We start from the raw sequence: 22098 nt of genomic DNA on the forward strand, positions 1-22098 counted from the left end.
CATAAAGAGAGAGACAGATGTGGGGCTGTGGGGAAGAGAGAAAGAAGGACAAAATGTAAACCATTGGTTGTGTTCCTACAATTCCTTGTATTATTATTGTAACTTTCCTGTTAAGTTTGAAATTATTTCAAAGCAAAGTTATCCAAAAAGTCCCGGTATTACTGATTAGTTTTTGTGATGATAACAGTTTAACTAGTCAATTGAAGTTTCTAACACCTGAGACTGTTAAGTAAGTAAGTTAGTAAGTGTTAGTCGCTTAGTTATACTGGACTCTTTGCAACCCCATGGACTGCAGCCCACCAGGCTCCTTTGTCCATGAGATTTCCCAGGCAAGGATACTGGAGTGTGTTGCCATTTCCTTCTCCAGGGGGTCTTCCCAATCCAGGGATTGAACCTGGGTCTCCTGCATTGCAGGCAAATTCTTTACCGACTGAGCTACAAGGGAAGCTTGAATCTCAAATACACCAGAACATAAAGAAACCTGTACACTCTCCCAGAGTACTGAGGGTTTTTAATAAGATTCATTAGCTCCAACTCCATGTTTAGTCAGCTGCTTTTTTCTTTTGAATTCTTCTGGATTCTGATTTCTTTCTCAGACAAAATAAAAGGAAAAGTTACTCTCTGCAAGAATGTTTCAGTTTAGTCACATCTCAGAAATAAGCCAGCCCATTAATTTGGGAATATGGAGAGAGACTGTGTGTGTCTGCACACGTGAGCATGTGTGTCTGCACACTCCCACCTTCATGTGTGTGGGAGGTGACGTGATGAAGGAGTGGAATAATACTATTCCAAGCAACAGCCACTGGGTAGGTTTTCAAACACCTGGTTTCAGTGTTTGTGCTGTAGTATATACTCCTAAGCATCTAAGAGAAAGAAGAATTTTCCGTCCTTTGCTCACAATCTCTCTTTAAAATAGATTGTGCTTGATTGTAGGGGAAAGATGCCTTATTATATGACAGTACATCAGAGCCTACCTTTGGAAATGGAATGGGACTGTATTGGTGAGATGTCTGTGTGGTGTGTTTGGTCCATGCTGGTGGTCCTGTCCGCAAATGTTAATTACAGCGAGTCCCACTCAATCATAGTGATCTGGACTTACCGTAGTATACATATGCTGACATTCATCAACCAGAAGGGCTATAAAATGTGGATTTTTTTCATTTTTTAAGTTCAGAGCCTATGTGATTTTATGGGAAAACCCTCTTCTAAAAGTAAAAATTCCTAGATTCTAATCCTACTCCAGCCCTTTAAGTGTGATTTTGTGCAAATCATAAAACCTATTATTTCTTAGTGTCCTCATCTATAAAACCTGGTTACCAGAGCATATCTGACCTTTCCACAGAGTTACAGGGGAAGGAAAAGTGGTAGATCACATGTAGTAATGTATTAGAAAGTCCCTTGAAATTTGCACAGCAGTATTAGAATACACTTTATTTTCTTTCCTATAGAAGGCTAACTATGCTTTCTGATATAGTACTTTTCACAGTTAACAGATTTCAAAATATATTAATCTGTACTGGAACAAAATTACTTTGTTTGTAAATAATATACAACTATTTATACAAAAAGCAAGACCCTTCTACATGTTGCTTACAAGAGACTTGCTTCAGAGCTGAAGACACACACAGATGAAAGCGAGGGATAAAAAAAGATATTTAATGCACATGAAAATGTCAAGAAAGCTGGGATAGCAATACTCATATGAAACAAAGTAGACTGAATATAGGGTCTATAACAAAAGACAAAGAAGGCATTTTATAACGCTAGAGGATCAGTACAAGAAGAGACTATGGACCATAAAGAAAGCTGAGAGCCAAAGAATTAATGCTTTCAAATTGTGGTGCTGGAAAAGACTCTTGAGAGTCCCTTGGACAGCAAGGAGCAACTACTCAATCCTAAAGGAAATCAGCCCTGAATATTCACTGATGGTGAAGCTGAAGCTCCAATACTTTGGCCACCTGATGCAAAGAACTGACCCACTGGAAAACTGACTCTGATGCTGTGAAAGATTGAGGGCAGGAGGAGAAGGGGGCAACAGAGGATGAGATGGTTGGACAGCATCAACTCAATGGACTTAACTTTGAGCAAACTCCAGGAGATAGTGAAAGCCTGGCGTGCTGCAGTCCATGAGGTCACAAAGAGTCGGATCCAACTTAGTGACTGAAGAGCAACAACAACACAGATGAACCCATTATAGGAATGCTTAAATATATAAAGCAAACTGTGACAGACAAAAAGAGAAACTATACAATAATAATAGTAAGGACTTCATCACACCACTTACATCAATGTATAGTCATTCAGATCGGATCATTAGACAGAAAACCATTAAGAAATCAGTGATCTTAAATGACACCTTGGACTAGTTGTGCTTAATATGTATCTGTCGGACATGACATCCAAAAACAGGAACACATTCTTCTCAAGAGTACATGCAATGTTCTCCAGGATGTATGTTAGGCCACAAAACAAGTCTAAACAAATTTAAGAGGACAGAAATAATATCGAGCATTTTTTCTGACTACAGCATTATGAAACTATAGGTATCATTTTCAGGAATAAAAATGAGAAAAAACACAAACAGGTGGAGACTTAAAAAACATGCTTCTAAAAAAAAACCCCAATGTTTCAATCAGGAAATCAAAGAGGAAATCAGAAAATACCTTGAGACAAATGAAAATAAAAACTATCTAAAGTCTATGGGATGTATTAAAAACTGTTCTGAGAGAAGTTTATAGAAACACATACCTATCTCAAGAAACAAGAAAAGTCTCAAATAAACAACCTGAAAGAGAAAGAACAAACAGAGCCCAATGTCAGCGAAAGAAGGAAATAATAAAGATCAGAAAGGAAATAAATAGAAACCTAAAAAAATAGAAAAGATCAATAAAACCAAGAGCTGTTCCTTGGAAAGATAAACAAAATTTCAAATGTTTAGCCAGATTCCCCAAGAAATAAGAGAGAGGACACAAATTAACAAAGTAAGAAATGAAAGAAGAGAAATTATAACCAATATAACAGAGATTAAAAAACATGAGCGAATATTAGGAACAGCTATAAAGCATAAAGCAATAAATTGGACAACCTAGAAGAAATGGATAAATTTCTAGAGACATACAATCTTCCAGATTGAATCAGGAACAAATAGACAATCTGAACAGACCAATTTAAAAAAACTCCTAGCAAACAAAAAACCAGGACTAGACAGTTTCACAGGGGAATTCTACCAATATAGAATATATATATAGAGACGTTAATATCTATCCTTCTCAAAATATTCTAAAAAAATTGAAGAGGAGTGAACACTTCCAAATTAATTCCACAAATTAATTTGATACTGAAAATAAGCAAAAACAGTACAAAAAAGAAAAGTATAAGCCAATATCTCAGATGAATATAGATATGAAAATCCTCAACAAAATATTAGCAAGCTGAATTCAACAATAAATAAAAAAGATCAGACACTGTCATCAAGTAGGATTTACTCTAGGGATGGAAGGATGATCCAAGATCCATAAATCAACCAATTTGATACACCACAATGACAACAGGAACAAAAAATACAAATAATAAATGTTGGTAAGGATGTGGAGAAAAAGGAACCCTGGTAGGATGTTGGAGGGAATGTAAATTGGTATAGTCACTATGGAAAGCAGTATGGAGGTTCCTCAAAACAATAAAAATAGAACTACCATATGATCCAGTAATTTCAGTACTGGGTATCTATCTGGAAAAAAAGTGAAAACACTTATTTGAAAGGATAGATGTACTTCAGTGTTCATAGATAAGATATGGAAAAAACCTAAGTGTCATCAACAAATGAATGGATAAAGATGATGCAGTATATGTGTTCAGTTCAGTCGCTCAGTCGTGTCCAACTCTTTGCGACCCCATGAGTAGAAGCACGCCAGGCCTCCCTGTCCATCACCAACTCCCAGAGTTTACCCAAACTCATGTGCATCAAGTCAGTGATGCCATCCAGCCATCTCATCCTGTCATCCCCTTCTCCTCCTGACCCCAATCCCTCCCAGCATCAGGGTCTTTTCCAATGAGTTAACTCTTCACAGGAGGTGGCCAAGTATTGGAGTTTCAGCTTTAGCATCAGTCCTTCCAATAAACACCCAGAACTGGTCTCCTTTAGGATGGACTGGTTGGATTTCCTTGCAGTCCAAGGGACTCGCAAGAGTCTTCTCCAACACCACGGTTCAAAAGCATCAATTCATCAACTTTCTTCACAGTCCAACTCTCACATCCATATGGAAAAACCATAGCCTTGACTAGACGGACTTTTGTTGGCAAAGTAATGTCTCTGCTTTTTAATATGCTATCTAGGTTGGTCATAACTTTCCTTCCAAGGAGTAAACGTCCTTTAATTTCATGGCTGCAATCACCATCTGCAGTGATTTGGGGACCCAAAAAAATAAAGTCTGACACCATTTCCACTGTTTTTCCATCTATTTCCCATGAAGTGATGGGACCAGATGCCATGATCTTAGTTTTCTTAATGTTGTAGTATATGTGTATACAGTGAATATTGTTCAACCATTAAAAAGAATGAGAGTCTGCTATTTGCAACAATATCCATAGACCTGAAGGGTATTATGCTTAATGGAATAAGTCAGACAGAGAAAGACAAATATTGTTATCACCTATATATGGAATCTAAAAAATAAACAAATATAACAAAACAGAAATAGACTCACAGATATAGAGAACAAACTAGTGGTTACCAGTGGGAATAGGGAAGCAGGGAGAGGCAAGATAAGGGTAGGGGATTAACAGGTGTAAACCACTGTGAATAAAACAGGCTCTCAGGATATACTGTACAGCACAGGGAATATAGCCAATATTTTATAGTAACTTTACATGGAGTATAATCCGTAAAAATATTGAATCTCTATACTATAAACCTGAAACTAATATTATAAATCAAGTATTCATTTTTGTAAAAAGGCCCTATTTGTATATGCTAAATTCCATCAGAGTTACTAAAGTTTTCTAAATATATGCAAATTTGAAAACAATGTATATGAGATAGCTATACAAAACCATTTAGGACAATGACTTCTTTGGAGAGGTTTTATTCAGTGATAAAAGCTTCTTTTTAAAATTAGATGAATTGTTTTGCAAATCTAATGGAAAAAGCCTAGCTAATCACAGTATGTTCAGGAGTAACTCTTGGGTATGTCCTGAATAATTATAATCCTAGGCAAATGTGCTGAGGTAAACCATTTATCTACAGGGGCCTCTCCATGTCATGTTAATAAGTCACTTACTAGACCCAGCACATTAAAAATATAATTCTGTGTAGCTTGTTAGTTTTACAAAAGGGAAGGCATTCCTCTGACTTTTCTGAGTACGTGAGATTAGGGTAACCTCAGAGAGCTGAAGGGAGAGGAAGTGATGATGCAAGCACCAAGCCATTCACTTGGAATCAACTTAAAACAACTGCTTGGCTGCCTCATAAATCATCTGGCACACTGTTTCCAATGAAGACTCTCAGGCTACGTTCAGTAGTTTAATAACTTGAGCCCGCAAAATGAACAGCAAGGTCTGGGTGAAAACTTAAACGAAGGACTTCTGATGCAGGTGAGGCAGCCACAACTAAGTATCATTGCAGACCTTAGTACAGGGTTCCAGAATTAAGTACGAAAGCTGATCAGTGCAAAACCACCCATTTAGATTATGATGCAGACTCCAACTTATTTTTATGGTGGTTTGAACCAGTTAATTATTTTCTTTTCCAACAGCTCTTTTTCTAAGTGGAGGGTACTCAAAATCTTTTTGTTCCCTTGCTTCCAACATAAATGAAATTACTATGCATCCTGCAACAAGTAAACAAGGCCTCCCCCCACCACCAAATCTGTTCTTTATTGATAATGGGCATACCAATAACTTGACATATCAATCTAAGACTATAATGAATAAACTGACATGCAGTTAAAATTTCAAGATCAGAACTACAGTGAGTATACTTATCCATGTGTGAGGATGTCACACACATACACACACACCCTAGATTATGACCATCCTGCTGATTTCTTTCTGCCATGTTTCTACTTAACGCTTACATCTTTATCACAAGTCCTAACCTCGTGCTTCAGATTTATTTATCCAGATGCCTTCTAGACATCTTTTCCTAGATATCTAACATTCAGCACATCTGACACCAAACTCATGACCTTCCCTTCTAAACCTGGTTCTTCTATTTCTAATATCAGTGAAAGGTGGGCTATCAGATCAGACGTCTGGAGCATCCTTGATCTATAACTTCAACTTATCTCTTCCCCATTGCCAATTAGTCTGCAAAGCCTGACTACGTTGCCTCCAAACTGTTTGCTTCGTTGTATTCTCTTCTGTCTGTCCTGAAGTCACTGTACTACCTGATCCTTATCTTTCCTGGATACCTGCAGTTTCTCTCCTATACTCATGTATAGATTTAGTTCTTTTCTCTCCATGTAAATAGTCAAGGGTTAACCTTTTCTGCATAATGCCTGTCGTTAATTATCCTTACTTTTTTTCCCAATGAGTTTTCCAGACTTATCTCTAGCTAGCCTCTTCATATAAACCTCTCCTACAAACATATTTCTTCTTAATCTGCTTTTTTGACTTAGTGCCTTTCCTTTTTGCCAGCTCCTACCTTATTACTTGTCTCTGCTTATTGAAGTCCCACCATTACATCAAAATTCAGCTTCAATCCCAGCAATACTGTTGTTGTTCAGTCATGTCTGACTGTTTGCAACCACATGGACTGCAGCATGCCAGGCTCCCCTGTCCTTCACTGGCTCCCACAGTTTGCTCAAACTCATGTCCATTGAGTCAGTGATGCTATCTGTCTCATCCTCTGCCAAAACCCCAGAAAACCCAAAATGAAAACTGTCTGTCCTTCTTTTAAGTTCTTGTTGTAATTCCTACTAATTCCAATGATTCTCAGTCCTTAAAGTATGAAGATGGCATTCCTAAGTCAAAAAAGAGATTTTACCAGCTCCTCTTGACTTTGACATGAGATGGGGAGAAAAAGAACCAATAGAAGTTTTCCATGCTTAGCGGGAAAGTGAAGGTGTCATGGGGGGAAACTGGATACCTCTACAGGAAAGAAGCTGTGGCGATGTAGTGGGTCCCAGCATTTGCCAAAGCACGCTAGTCACGTGAGAGCCTACGTGAAAATGCTTCTATATATTCATTCAGTAATAGTTAAGTTCTCTCTGTGGGCTAGGTAGTGAAAAAGAGAGACACAGAGACCCTACTTTCAGGGACCACAGAAGAGTCCACGGTAATGTGGTTGGGAAACTGCATACTATGGCCGCTTCTAGAGGTTTGTCGTGAACTTTATCATATAAAAGTCTCTGAGAAGTCCCACCATTAAAAAAAATCATTTTGTATTCAGTATTATTTCCCAAAAAACTTTGGCCACAGAATAACTCCGCTGCTTTTTTCTGGCAATATCTATTAATACCTTCATGCAACTAGAACTCTGTGGAACAGATAATTAGGAAATGCTGTGTAAGAACAATCCAGATGCGGAGAAGGAAATGCTGAACCTTAGAGAGAAGGGAATGTTTCATGTACTTTGAAGATGTGAGTAGAGGGGAACTCTGAGAAGAGAATAACTGGGAATCCTACGTAACTGTTGAGAATGTTAAGAGGGTTTAGTGGTGTGGACAAGAAATCATTCCAAAGGTTTCAATCCTTTGAAGTGGTTTTCCTCAGACCCAAAGGAACAGACCAGATGGTAGAAAAAGTGGCTGTCAAGTTTCTCAGACTTTCTCCTCCCAAGCCTCACTGCAACTCTGTCCCCAGTGAGATGGTGTGGTTATTATAGCTAGGGAACTCTGAACTGACTCTACCTTCTTCTCCAAGTCTCCATTTGCCTCTGAATTTTGACAGAAAGAAGCTTAGATAGTTGTCTCCTTTCTGTGAAGTCCAAGTCTCAGTTTTATTTACAGAAATCAAGTAATTTTGGTTACTATTGAGTGCACTTTTGTTTAGTTTGCACTGTGGTTCTGACAGTAATATCCCATACCACACATACTCAATCCCAGAGTTAATTTTACAATAAGGCAGAAAAGCTGGAAAATATAATCTTGACAGTATACATAAAAATGTATTACTCTGATGGCATTTGAAATTGTATGAGCATCAAATATTACAAAGTTCACTATATGATATGAAAGAACGCTGCTATTCCCCCTGAACTCACTCTTGTGGCTCTTCTCTGCATTTTGTAGATAAAACCCACTGGAGACCTGCATTGTCAAAATGTTATTCACAGGCTTGAAAGAAAACAATACACTTTTCTCATATGCTTGAAATATTTCATAATAAGAAAAACAAAAAGTATTCCATTGAGCCTAAATGAGGTTACTGAGTATGTGCCAGAATTGTTCCAAAACCATGAATGCAGTACAGAACTGGCTGCATCCTGTGTAATGAGAACCTCAGCTGCTACCAATGAAAACAGAGAAACTTGGGGACACCAGTCCTCCAAGGGAGCCTAACTGACCACTGGCCTTGCCCCTACCTTGCTGTCACTTGGTATTTCTGAGTATTTTCTCAACTAAAACAGCTAAGTTTCAAAATGTCAGCTCTCAAGTATATATTTTTATCATAAAATTAACTCATATGGTAAAATAATCCAAAGATTCAGAATGAATATGTTAGCATACAGTAATTTTTACGCTTATGAAATACATAACAGAAACTTATGAATGGAACTGTGTTCCTTATTTTTTGACTTTCCTATAGTGTATAGAATTTTTTAAAGTATTTTGATGGCTTTACTTAGATGCAATTTTTGTTGTTTTCACAACCCAAGAAGCAGTTTTAAACTTTTAGCAATAATCATTTAAAAGTTTTGACTTGTTTTCACTTTACACTAACAGATTTCTAGAATCTCTTGAAGGTAGATATTCTTTGAAGATAGATGTATCTTTAGATATTCCTTTTCCTCAACCAAACTGCAAACACTTAAATCATTTTATTGTTAGTGAGACTCAGAGAAATAGGTACTTTATTAATTGTTTGTGGAAATGTAATTTGGGACATATTTTTGAAAGTCAGTTTGGAGCTACATACTGAATACGATGGACATGAGTTTGAGTGAACTCCAAGAGTTAGTGATGGACAGGGAGGCCTGGCATGCTGTGATTCATGGGGTCACAAAGAGTCAGACATGACTGAGCGACTGAACTGAACTGAACATATACATAAGTACATGCACATGTGTTATATATGTGTAGATGTGTGTATACACACACATACACACATGTGCTCATACATACATAGTTTGAGCCAATTTCCTAAGAATTTTCCTATAGAAATATGAGAAAATATTATTCCTAGTTTTTTTAAAAGGTTGTTTATTACATTTTATAGGTGTTTATAGGTAAAAAAAGTGGGAGCGATTTAAGCACCCAAATCTAATGGGAAAGTTGAATAAATTACATTATATTCATACCATGGACTATCATGTATCCATTAAGTCATTGGCAGAAGAACACCAAATAACATGTTATAGTGTTGATATATTGTAAAAACATGTTACACAACACTATATAAAGCATAATAATGCTATGTTTGTGTCCAGAAAAAAATGACTAGAAAACTATCTGCCTAAATACTAACAATTACTATACTTGAGTGATGGGATAATAGATGGATTTTTTTTCTTATAATTTTTTTGCTTCTCAAGTTTTCTGTAGTGAATGTCTCATTAATATATTTTATGAAATAACTAACCAAAATAAATGTTACAAGTTTCTTGACATATTTGTACTTTGACCCAGCAATTTTATTTTTCAGACTACATCCTAATATAAGGAAATACACTGTAAGTACAGTTACAGATGTACTTACAGCTATATTCTTTCTGACTTGTTTATAGTATTAAAATACTGGAAGCTACTCAAATGTCTAGTATTAGTGAATTGGTTTTAGAAAATAATAATTCATTCATGCAGTGAAATATTGCTCAGTCTTTAAAATCAGACTCTTGAAAATATTTAATAAAGGGAAATGCTTCCAATATATTCAGTTAAAAGGCATATGGATGGAGAGATATGTAGAGATAATTAATTACAATTTTGATTACCTAAAAAAATTAGAATATACATTAGCATGTTAACAGGGCTTACCACTGGATGGTGAATTTATACGTTCTTTTGATTTTCTTTTTTATAATTTCTATGCTTTCAACATTTGTAATTTTTATAAACAGAAAAATATGTAAACAATAAAGAAACTTTATTCTGTGGTGTATAGAATTGTTTTATTGCTAGTAATATTAATATATGCTACCTATATAAACATGACCCCTCCAAATATTTCTTCAAACTATCATTTCTAGTCTACTCATTTTAATACTGTACCACACAATAAGAATGTTTAATTATTTTATTTTAATCCCTTGGTCTTTCTGATAAACAACAGGAAGCATTTTGACCAAAAGATTTGCTTTGCTCTATAAAATGCTTCAAACAACATAGGAAAGGGATATTCAGAGGGTTGGCCATAAATGTTCTCTAAACAGTGACATAAGGTTTCTTTTCTTTTTTTTTAGAATGTAAATACTTTTTATTGTATATACCAAGTTTGATTGAGTGTCATATGTTTTTAGTTGCCAACTTTAGTTTTAGTTGCCAAATTTTAAGGTTTCTTCATTATTCACTCGTTCAGAATCTAAGTAGGTAAAAGTCAAAACAGTTTCAAGTTCAGTGGTACCTCAGGTGTAACCTTCCTCTCTGATGCAAAAACCATACCCACAGGGTGAAGGTTTTTTTAATTCAGTGAGAGCAATTATGTCTTTGACATAGCTCTAAGTAATAGCCTCTGACTAAATGAAAGACAAGTAACTATTTGTCTCAGGGAATGCAAATATATATACAGGTGTACTTGGAGGGCTCTGTGTGTGGGGATATTTTTATGTCCTTAATTGCTTAATATATCTTTTTTTGTCACAAAAGACAGCATAACTACTGTATACTGCATGATAGATAATAAGCCCAAAGATTTATCCATGTGCTACTACTGATGCATGGACTCAATGAGCATTTATTGAGTAAAACATATTTCTGGCCATTTGAGATAAAAAAGACACAGCCGTACCTTTCTTAAGTGAAAACACAAAGACAGTTACATGAATTTTATATACTCTTTCAATGTTTGCTGCTGCTGCTGCTAAGTCACTTCAGTCGTGTCCGACTCTGTTTGACCCCATAGACAGAAGCCCACCAGGCTCCCCCTTCCCTGGGATTCTCCAGGCAAGAACACTGGAGTGGGTTGCCATTTCCTTCTCCAATGTGTGAAAGTGAAGTCGCTCAGTCGTGTCCGACCCCCAGCAACCCCACGGACTGCAGCCCACCAGGCTCCTCCATCCATGGGATTTTCTAGGCAAGAGTACTGGAGTGGCTTGCCATTGCCTTCTCCGCTTTCAATGTTTGCTGCTGCTACTGCTGCTGCTAAGTCACTTCAGTTGTGTCCGACTCTGTGTGACCCCATAGACGGAAGCCCACCAGGCTCCCCCGTCCCTGGGATTCTCCAGGCAAGAACACTGGAGTGGGTTGCCATTTCCTTCTCCAGTGTGTGAAAGTGAAAAGTGAAAGTGAAGTCGCTCAGTCGTGTCCGACCCTTAGCGACCCCACGGACTGCAGCCCACCAGGCTCCTCCGTCCATGGGATTTTCTAGGCAATAGTACTGGAGTGGCTTGCCATTGCCTTCTCCGTTTCAATGTTTAGTCTCCAATAAAACAAAAAATTATAATTAATATTTACTGATTGTCACTTAAATTTAGTATGATATCATTTTAAAGTTCAGCTTAAAATCATTGCCATATAGCCCACAAATATCACCAGTGAGAGTTACCAAAAACATATTTTTAAAGTTTCAGGTGGTTTATATAAATATTAAGGATAAAATGCAGCATATTATGATTTTTCCTGATTAAAAAAAGGACTTACAGTGATTTTTTGAACTCCATGCAGCTCATTCAATAGTTTCAAATTTTGTGATAGGCTTTGAAAATACAACACGGCAAGTTTTTGTTTCCCAGAGAAACAGGCAGAAATGAAGTCAAGTTGAGATAAAGATCAGACCATGAAAATAATTGAAAGGTGAAAAGAGAAAAGGAAAGGAAGAGAAACGGGAAGCAAAGATAAAAGCTTTGGAAAAACAAAGCAAAAAAAAATGTTTTTTTTACTTGGTTTGTCCTTTCTCCACGTATGTCGTTCTGTAAAATCCCACGAGCGAGCCGTTCAGCCAGCCGGCGAACTCCATGATCAGGTGGTAGGGACCCTCGCCAGTGGTGGGCACAAGCTCTTCTTCTGCTTCCACCACCACATACTCCTGCTTCTTGTATTCGAAGCACTGCCGTACTCGAACCTGCTCCCCAGACGGCCTCCTCAGCTCCGGGAGCTTGGTGATCCTCGTCTCCCGGAGATGCAGCCACAGGTGCCGGGTGCGTGCGCTCACGTTGATGGAGATGTCCACGCTGCCCGTGTACGTGTCCTCCTCCATCAGGGGCCTCAGCTCCAGGTCGTAATGCTCTGGGCTGATGAAGTCTGGCAGCCTGAACTCCTTCCAGCCCCCGCTCTCATCCTCACGGGCAGGGCAGACCCCCTGGTCCTGTGGAGCGCTGCTAACGGGAGGCAGGTGGGAAGGAGCCGGGGTGCCCTGTCCTCCCTCTGTAGAGTCACACGATCTGGTCAGACCCACAGAAAGTCCTACTATTAGTCCGACAGCCACCACCACTGCGCAGATAATGGCCACATGTTTCGTCTTAATGCAGTATCTCTTAGAGCCTTCCCAAGATGATCCCTCCTCCAAGATCATTTTTGTTTCCAAAGTCAAATGTTACACATGAAAAGATGTTAAATTTAACTAACGAACGTCAGCAGTCCTTTTCCAGTTGGAAGTAGTTCCCTGGCTTGGCAGTCTGCTTTTGCCTTTCACAAACCTCTCTCTGGCTTCTTGCGTCTTTTCCTCTCCCTTCACGTTCCCACTGGCCACTCCAGGATGAATGTGGAAACAAGGGGGTGGAGCAAGGACTCCAGAAGAGGGACTGGGCTGGAGGAAGAAGACTCACGAGAATATTGTCACGGCTCCTCTTATAAACAACGCATCCCTCACCCCACCCCTCCTGCGCTGGAGTGAGTTAAATATAAAACAGGGCTTAGCTTATCAGCCAAGGGGAGGATGATCTTTTGCCAAAGCTCTGTCAGCAGCTTTCAGGGAGAGAGCATTTGGGAAAGAGGTGTGCTTGTGATAGAAAAATTCAACCTTTGCCACTGAGTCTATTGTGTGCACAGTCTCTCCCTCCTAATCAAAGGGCTTCTTGAATTTCAGCTATTTTTCAGGTAACTTGCTAAAGAAGCTGTGTTTTCTTTTCATTTTTTTCCCCTCATGTAAGCATTCAGATTCTGTCTTTTGCCAAAGCCAGATCCTGGAATTCGGTGCTCAGTATGATACATAAATTCAGGGACCATGTAAGTACTCAGTAAATATTTGTTGAATTGGTGGATTAACAAAACATGGCCAGGTCACCATAAATCAGTTGATGCTGGATAAAAGAGGGAAGGAAACATAAGACATTAATCAAAGCAATACTGGAGCTGAAATGCATGAGAAGAAAAAAAGAGAAAGGGAATGGGTTGAAAGGACAGAAGGAGAAGGAAGATAAACTTGATAAACTTGTTAGCTTAGATAACTAAACTATGTTAAACAGATAGTCTCGTCTCAGTGAGATTGAATTCTTTAACCTCGAGTATGGTAGATGACATTTGGAGCAGACAAACCTGTTGCCTTTATACGAAAAGGTCAAGATGATGGAAATCACAATAATTGACTCCCTTTGTTGTGAGTACCTAAGATATATATACACCCAAGCCTTCTCTAATAGTAACAGTACAATCATAAATATAAAAATTTGAGAGCTTTCTACATGCCAGGCAGTGTCCTAGGTACTTTAAAGAAGATCTGTCTTACCAACAACTCCATAAGTTTGGACTATTATGATGCCCATTTTAGAGACAGAAAGACTGACATTCAAAGAGGTTAAGTCATTTGCTCAAGGTCACAGAATTGGAGTTAGAATTCAGGCTGTCTGAGTCTAAAATCCAAATAACTAATTATACTGCCTCTCTTCTCTGAAGAGGAAAAATATTTAAGGGTTAAATAACCATGAAAAACTTGGTCAGTATTTCCCAACGTGCAATCCATGGATATTAACAGATATACTTGCAAAGCAGGCAATGCTGGGGTAGATGAAGTTAAGAACATTCTTTCATTACCTTCCATTCTTCCAGGGCCTCCCGGTTGCATTACCACCACACCGTGAGTCTCCCAGACAGGATACACTATTGAGTGATTTCTGCCTTTAGTTAATGAGAAAGCTGTTTGGTGAGGTACTTTTTGGGGCAGACTTGAAGGTCTTGTGTTCCTTGAAACACACTCTGAGGGTCTTGTGTTCCACACTCGGAGAAATGCTACCTTAAAAGATTCCAAATTATAAACACACAGGGAAAAAAAAAAGAGAAGATTTTAAGAATGAAAGAGTCCATTTTGCTCTGTACATTTCTATTGTTTTCATAAAAATAGTAGTAAAAGAAATAAAGGGGAGAGGTTATATTTTTCTAAATTACAGGCACATCTTGGTATTTATTTCACATTCTGAAGCAATCCTAAACTTTTAAAAAGCTTTAAAAAAATCCCTTTTTTTTAAATGAGAAAGATCATCTGATGTTTCACTAAATGTTTCAGAAACATTTTGATGTGTTCTCCATAAATTAAAAGGAATATGTAGAATAAATTTATCTCAGCATAATGAATGAAAATGAAAAGGAAAAACATTTGGGAGGATGTACGTAAAATCATATTAAACTGGAAGCATTTAAAAAAAAAAAATCTCAGCTAAACTCAAACTCAGCTAACGCTCTTAATCTTGTCTAGAAAGATAGCAGTCTTATCACCAGCTTATTTGGTCTAGACTGAACAAAGAAGATGGGCTTCCCTGGTGGCTCAGAGGTTAAAGCATCTGCCTCCAATGCGGGAGATCCGGGTTCGATCCCTGGGCCGGGAAGATCCCCTGGAGAAGGAAACGGTAACCCACTCCAGTATTCTTGCCTGGAGAATCCCATGGACAGAGAAGCCTGGTAGGCTACAGTCCACGGGGTCGCAAAGAGTCGGACACGACTGAGCGATGGAACGGAACAAAGAAGATAGTAGACTTCTGAAATAAGGTACACTTCAGGGGAATTGAGAATGGCCACCTGAAATCAAGTTTCTCGGGGTTCCCAGGTGGCTCAGTGGTAAAGAATCCGCCAGCCAGTGCAGGAGCCACAGTAGATGTGGGTTTGATCCCTGGATCAGGAAGATCCCCTGAAGAAGGAAATGGCAACCCACTCCAGTATTCTTGCCTCGGAAATCCCAAGGACAGAGGAACCTGGTGGGCTTCAAGTCCATGGGGTCGCAGAGTAGGAAAAGATAGCACACAAACATCAAATGTCTCTCCTACTTTGCCTGAAATTCCACCATAAGGAATTCATTATTTAAATGCATTTTTTTTGTTAGAAAAAATAAAATAAAATAACTTAAATCCACTTAGTGTATGTGCACACATCCATAAATTTTTAGTCTAAGGCCTAGTTCTGGCTACAACATCTTATTAGTACCAGCCTAAAAGAGCTGCCTCCACCCTCTGAAGGGCACCACATCTTACCCACGTCAGCATATTAGGGTTGCCTGATGTGCCTGAAGTGTCCAGCCAGGCAAGTTGGAGTAGCAGAGCCAGCAAGTGCACCAAACACATGTAGGGTCAACACAGTAGGGTTTACCAAATATAAAGCCCCAGCTTTCATAATCAGTAACGCTGCGCTCTGCTGCAGCAGTGCCTGCTGACCTTCCTCTCCCTGACACTGGAATTTGGAGTCTGTGGCAGGAGACTCTTGATCTTGAAAGCCCTTGTTCCAGATCCATTCCACAGTGAAGGTCAAGGTAGCCACTAGCAGGACACACCGAGAGAGAATCTACTCCTGCAGTAAGATCAACAAACCGTCATAGGCACTCACCTAGATTAAACAATTTATATTGACTGATGTTGTGTCAGAGAGTCTTCATTACATATAATTAATTTGAAAAGGCTACCTCTAGTCAGTTTCCATTTAGGTTCAAGCCAGTGGAGTGAATGAATGCACAGCTGTAGATTGTAGACCCTAGATCACACTATCCCTCCCCCACAGCTTTTGACAATGGGTGTTATCAGCTTGTATCCCAAGTACAAATCCAATCTTCCAAATATGACCTCAATAAATGTTCACTGATTGCTTGTTGAATAAACAAATGAATGGATAAATAAAAAGAAGGAAAACAACTCCAAGAATACAGAATGGGAAGGGTCAGTGGGCATAACATAGCAGAAATGTTGAGATAAACTCAGTTCAAATTCCAAGAATGACTGTAAGGGAATTCCTTGGAGGTGAGGGCTTGAAAAAGATTCCTGATCTTGAGAAGATGAGCAACTTCTTGGCTAATTCCTTCCCATAGAAGGTAGATTGATGCAAGAGACTCAATACTGAATCGTGCTTAGTTGTTCAGTCATGTCCAACTCCTCATGACTCCATGGTCTATAGCCCACCAGGCTCCTCTGTCCATGGAATTCTCCAGGCAATAATACTGGAGTGGGTAGCCATTCCCTTCTCCAGGGTATCTATCCAACCCAGGGATCGAACCCAGGTCTCCTGCATTACAGGTGGAATCCATAATACTGAATACACACTGTGTACCCCGCCTTTTCACTTGGAGCTTCAGTTTAAAGTTCTTCTGTTAGGTCTCAGAAAATACACACACCGCAGAGGCTACTGGGTTTTCTGTGTATCTGGAGTACTATCAGCTCACCTAAGAACTAGGAGCATCTCCAGAAATACTTCAGCAATTTACACTACAGTGTGAAGATCCCCTGGAGAAGAAAACGGTAACCCACTCCAGTATTCTTGCCTGGAGAATCCCATGGACGGAGAAGCCTGGTAGGCTACAATCCACAGGGTCGCATAGAGTCGGACACGACTGAGCGACGGAATGGAACGGAACGTGGTTATTTGACTGACTCTCCTGTTAGTCAGTGAAAGCTGAATGGTTCAGGAAAACTACAAACAAAAATGGCAAGATAGAATCATACTGGATGGAAGAAGCAGAATCTGTGAATTGGGCTATATTAGATAGGGAGCAGAGAGAATCAGAACCAGTCTTTTTCCATCTTGCCACAGCATCTCTATCATCAACCATGTCAGTTCTATAAACCTCATGGTCAATCCAAGTATTTCTAAGCTTTAAAGGTTTAGCTGGAATTTAAAAGGTGGGTGTGCCATTCCATTTGACTTCACCAGCCATGCATTCTAAATCCATATTGGTAATGTTCATTGTGATCCAGGTCAATTATATTTTATTCTCCTCAGGAGCATCATCTTTTGTTCAGCCTCAGGAACTTTTAAAAGGTTCAATTGGTTGTTTGTTGTTTGTTTTTTTTTTTTGTCTCTCCATTTTTTTTTTTCTTACCCATGCCCCTCACACTTGAACATTCCTCCACCCACCCTCCACCCCATTCCACTCCTCAACTGGTTTTAAAACTAAGTGATCTCAGCTAACTTTTTCCATGAGCTGAAAATAACTGCATACGTCAGGCAGAAAGTGTTCCTCAGACTGTCTAACTTTTGCTGGTTGGTAATGATGCATTTGCCCAATGACTAGCACAAGAAGAAACAATACACAGTAGGGAAGACCAGGAAGAGCTCCAGTGGGTCAAGAGGCACGGAAGAGCAGGAGGAAGGAAAAGTTTCAGAGAAACTGCTGAGAATACATTGCAAAACATATTCAAACGCAGTAGAAAATGAAAAGCAATGAAACAATACGTTTATGTCTTCTCTATTTTTATTTCCAGACTGATTTGAGAATCCTTCTGTAGGATTTTCTGGACACTCAGACTGTGCTCATGGTATTCTCCAACCATGCAGTCCACAGACACCAGGATTTCATAAGTTTTGAGCAAGAATCACATTCCTGTTTCTCATTTGGATTGTTCTAGGGAAAATTGGTGCACTTTACCTGCCTCTGAAAAAGTGTTTATGGGCCACTTTTTTCTTTCAGTCATTCAACAAATATATACTAGCTCCATAAATATTTCAGTTCAATTCAGTTCAGTTCAGTCGCTCAGTCGTGTCCGACTCTCCGCGACCCCATGAATCACAGCATGCCAGGTGGATAAGGAATTCAAGGATAAACTTTAAAATGTGGACATTAAAAGAAATGTTAATAAATACTCTTTAAGGCATGTATTTAAACTCCTGCTTTGTTCTTAGAATGTGAAAGTTTTGAAAATATTCATGAAAGTAAACAAAATAAATGAAAGGATTTTTATTATTCTGATAGTTTTATTTTTTTCTGTTTTTCTATTAATGCTTTTATTCTTATAATTTTAAACTGCTTTTATATTCGGTTCTCTAAGGTACAATAATACATTGGGAGACAGTGGCAGGGCATAGAAACAGCAGGAGGAGAATAATAGTGATAATATAGTCTAGATTTCTGTTCTGATAACTTCAAAATTATCCTCATCTATTTTCTCAGTGTACTAAAAAACAGCTCTAAATTCTGAGTTTTGAAACTTCCTGAAATGTTTAATTCACTCAACATTTCCTTTCAGCCTTCTGTGGGCTTCCCTGATAGCTCAATTGGTAAAGGATCCACCTGCAATGTGGGAGATGTGGGTTCAGTCCCTGGGTTGGGAAGATCCCCTGCAGAAGGGAAAGGCGACCCACTCCAGTATTCTGGCCACAGCTCTATATTCTGAGTTTTAAAACTTCCTGAAATGTTTAATTCACTCAACATTTCCTTTCAGCCTTTGTAGCATCAAAATTCTTGGCAATGTCATCTCTCTTCTCTCCTATCTGCAGAAATCTGCAAAAATAATGTTGATGTAGAGAAAATATCTTATATAATGTTATTTTATTCCATAAGGAATCCAAGTGAATTATACTAGCAATGATGACTTTGGATCACGTTCCCCACAGAAATTTTCATAGATTCATTCTTCATCTTAATATTAATCATTTCTTTCAGAGAAAGAGCATGTGATTTTCCAAATTTATTAGCACTGGCTGTTTGGTTTGAAATTTTCTTCATTACTACATTAATTTTAACAAAGTTGTCTTTAATTTTTGTTTTCTTGGAAGTAAAGATTTTAACTGCATTAGGAGTGCCCATGTCCGATTCTTTGTGACCCCATGAGGCTCCTCTGTCCACTGTATTCTCCAGGCAAGAATACTGGAGGAGTTGCCATTTCTTTCTCCAGTGAATCTTCCTGACCCAGGGATCGAACCCACGTCTTCTGCACCTCCTGCATTGCAGGTGGATTCTTTACCACTGAGCTACCAGGGAAGCCCTTTTAACTTCACTAAGATGATCCAAGTCATCCATGTGATAAACAAACATGTTATTTCTTTGTTAGACTCCCTTTTCTTGGTATATCTTCTGTTTTTCATTTATTACTTTCTTAGTATGTTTTTGTATTAAGCTGAAAAATTGTCCCCCTAAAAGATATCCACATTCCTGATTCCTGGAACCTAGGAATGTTAGCTTGCTTTTTTTTTTTTTTCAAGTTTTTGTAGATATAATTAAATTAAGAATTTAGAGATGAGGGCATTATTTGGGGATTATTGGTATTAGGATAGGTTTTAAATGCAATCTCTCATATTCTTATAAAAGGGAGGCAGAGATTTTTCCCACTGACATACAGGTGAAATGAAGATGGAGCAGAGGAAAATTTGAAGATCCTGGTCTTAAAGATTATAAAGATGTAGTCACAAACTACAGAGTTCTGGCAGCTACTAGAAGTTGTAAGAGGCAAGGACCGGATTCTCCTCTATAGCTTCTGAAGGAGAGGTAGCCTGCTGACACCTTGATTTTGGCACAGTGATACCAATTTTGGATTTCTGGCTTTCAAAAATGTGAGAGAATGAATTTCTGTTATTTTAAGCTACTAAGCTTGTGGTGATTTGTTACAGCAGCCCCAGGAAATTAATACAACAGTCTTTAAACATTCATTCAACAAATATATATTGAGATCCACAACATGCCAGATATTTTCAACTGACGGAAATCACTAAATAAGAACACAAAAACGGTCTCAGAACAGAAGAATTTTTCTCAAGTAGGAATAAGGTTGGAATAAGAGAGAATATTGGCTTTTTGGACAATGACATACTCTTCTTTCATCCACTTCTGATTTTCTAGAGATACACTTCAGAGCTCTGTTTTTGTTCTTCAGGGTATATGTAGATTTTACTCAAGGTTTTAAAGGATTTTTAAGATATTTACTTGACTGCGTCGGGGCTTTGTTGCAGCACACAGGATCTTTCTTTGTAGACTCTGTAGTTGTGGCCCACAGACTCAGAGCTCCTTGACATGTGGGATGCTAGTTCCCCGACCAGGGATGAAACCCACATCCCCCGCATTGAAAGGTGGGTTCTTACCCACTGGACCACCAGGGAAGTCCCCTTTTAAAGGATTGTTATGCATTTATTTTCCAATTGCCTTCACCATGGAACGTTTGTTAAGAGGACTGATAAATCATTTCTTCAGTGAAGAGAATATATGTGTTTCTGTATAAACATTATAACTCCCACTGAATTTATCTGAATCATTTATTAAATTACATCTTGGGAAAATTTATATTTGCTTTTGATTTGGAAGCTTTAATTCTAAATGCTTTTTTTGGTCAGTGATGTTGCAAATCCAAGACAAAAGAATACTATTTCTTGTGGATGGAGTGATTCTATCTTCTGAATGCTTTGCCTCATTTATTTCTGCTTTTGTCATTGATAGTAATCTGGTGAATTATTTAGCTTCTGTATTTAGATACTTTCCTTTGATATCTTGATTTTCATTAGCTTTTAAAGGGATTCAGGTGAGTTTTATTCTGGGTTTATCTGGTATCTTTTGCATCTGTGGCTAAGATATTTATATGCATATGTTGCAAGGGTTGGACTTCCCACATGAATCAGCAGAAAATAACTTGCCTACGGTGCAGGAGACATGGGTTCAATCACTGGGTCAGGAAGATCTCCTGGAGGAAGGCATGGCAACCTATTCCAGTATTCTTGCTGGGAAAATCCCATGAACAGAGAAGCCTGGCATGCTGCAGTCCATGGAGTCACAAAGAGTCAGACACGACTTAGCAACTGAGCCGTGATGCTCTCTAGTAACAAGAAGTCTGGAGTTAGAGAGTAGCATTATGATTTGGCAGCTCAATAATGTCTTCAGGAAACTAATATGTGCTTATCTATTCATTCCATAACCTTTATTGTGTGATCCCAAGCTGGCTGTCACAATTCTGGCTATGACAATCATTTTCAAGATTAAGAAATGGAGGGAGGAAGGAAGAGTAACTTTTTTTCCCCTCATCTCTCTTTTTCTTTTATCAGTGAAGACAGTAATTTCCCAGAAGTCCTCAGCAGTCTGAGTCTAAAATTTCATTTAGAAGTCCTGATTCACTTGGCCTTTCTGTATTTTTACCTACCGGCGAGGAATGTGGTAGAAATTACTGACGCGGATCAACACCAACTTATCTCTAGAGCAGCACACATTGCTGATGCAAACTCAGGATATTTGTTGGCAAATAAGAGGAGAAACAGCTGTTGGCTAGGCACAAGCACAGCCTCAGTAGATCTTATCTCTGGAGAGGATCAGGACAAATCTGAGAAGGGCAGAGAGTTTGTACTTCTTACCATGTTCTATCTACTGCCTCTATCCTCCCAGCATCTTTACTGGTTTTCTACTTTGTTTTTGTTGGGGTGTTTTTTCAGGGGGGCAGGTAAGGCAAGGTGGGGGGGCTAGGCTGAGGTGGGGAGGACTCTCCTATTTCCTATCTCCTTACTACTTTCTAAAATCATCTCTTGTTGCCATCGCACTATGCAGAAACCTTCAGTGTGTCCCATTCACTTACAGGATCAAGTTCATGGCATGGTATTCCAAACCCCATTCCCTTAACTCCAGAAGGTTCCGACATCTTAAAATCCTTTTTCAAATTTACCCACAAGCCACACTGGCCAACTGATT

General features: G+C 38.7%; 1 protein-coding gene and 1 long non-coding RNA gene across 3 annotated transcripts in view; one reads left to right on the top strand and one right to left on the bottom strand.

The window, feature by feature from the left end:
• The window catches only part of ENPEP (glutamyl aminopeptidase), an 82165-nt gene extending 69188 nt beyond the window's left edge, over positions 1–12977 (bottom strand). The window contains exon 1 of the mRNA XM_055434170.2: positions 12194–12977. Coding sequence (XP_055290145.2) covers positions 12194–12825 — 632 coding nt within the window. The 5' untranslated portion in view covers positions 12826–12977. The remainder of the gene's footprint in view (positions 1–12193) is intronic.
• LOC129561540 (uncharacterized) overlaps positions 1–22098 on the top strand; it is a 124527-nt gene that overhangs the window by 99955 nt on the left and 2474 nt on the right. The window lies entirely within an intron of this gene.

The sequence above is a fragment of the Moschus berezovskii genome, chromosome 5, assembly GCF_049115385.1.
Source record: "Moschus berezovskii isolate FMDL1 chromosome 5, NW_MosBer_1.0, whole genome shotgun sequence".
NCBI classification, from domain to species: domain Eukaryota; kingdom Metazoa; phylum Chordata; class Mammalia; order Artiodactyla; family Moschidae; genus Moschus; species Moschus berezovskii.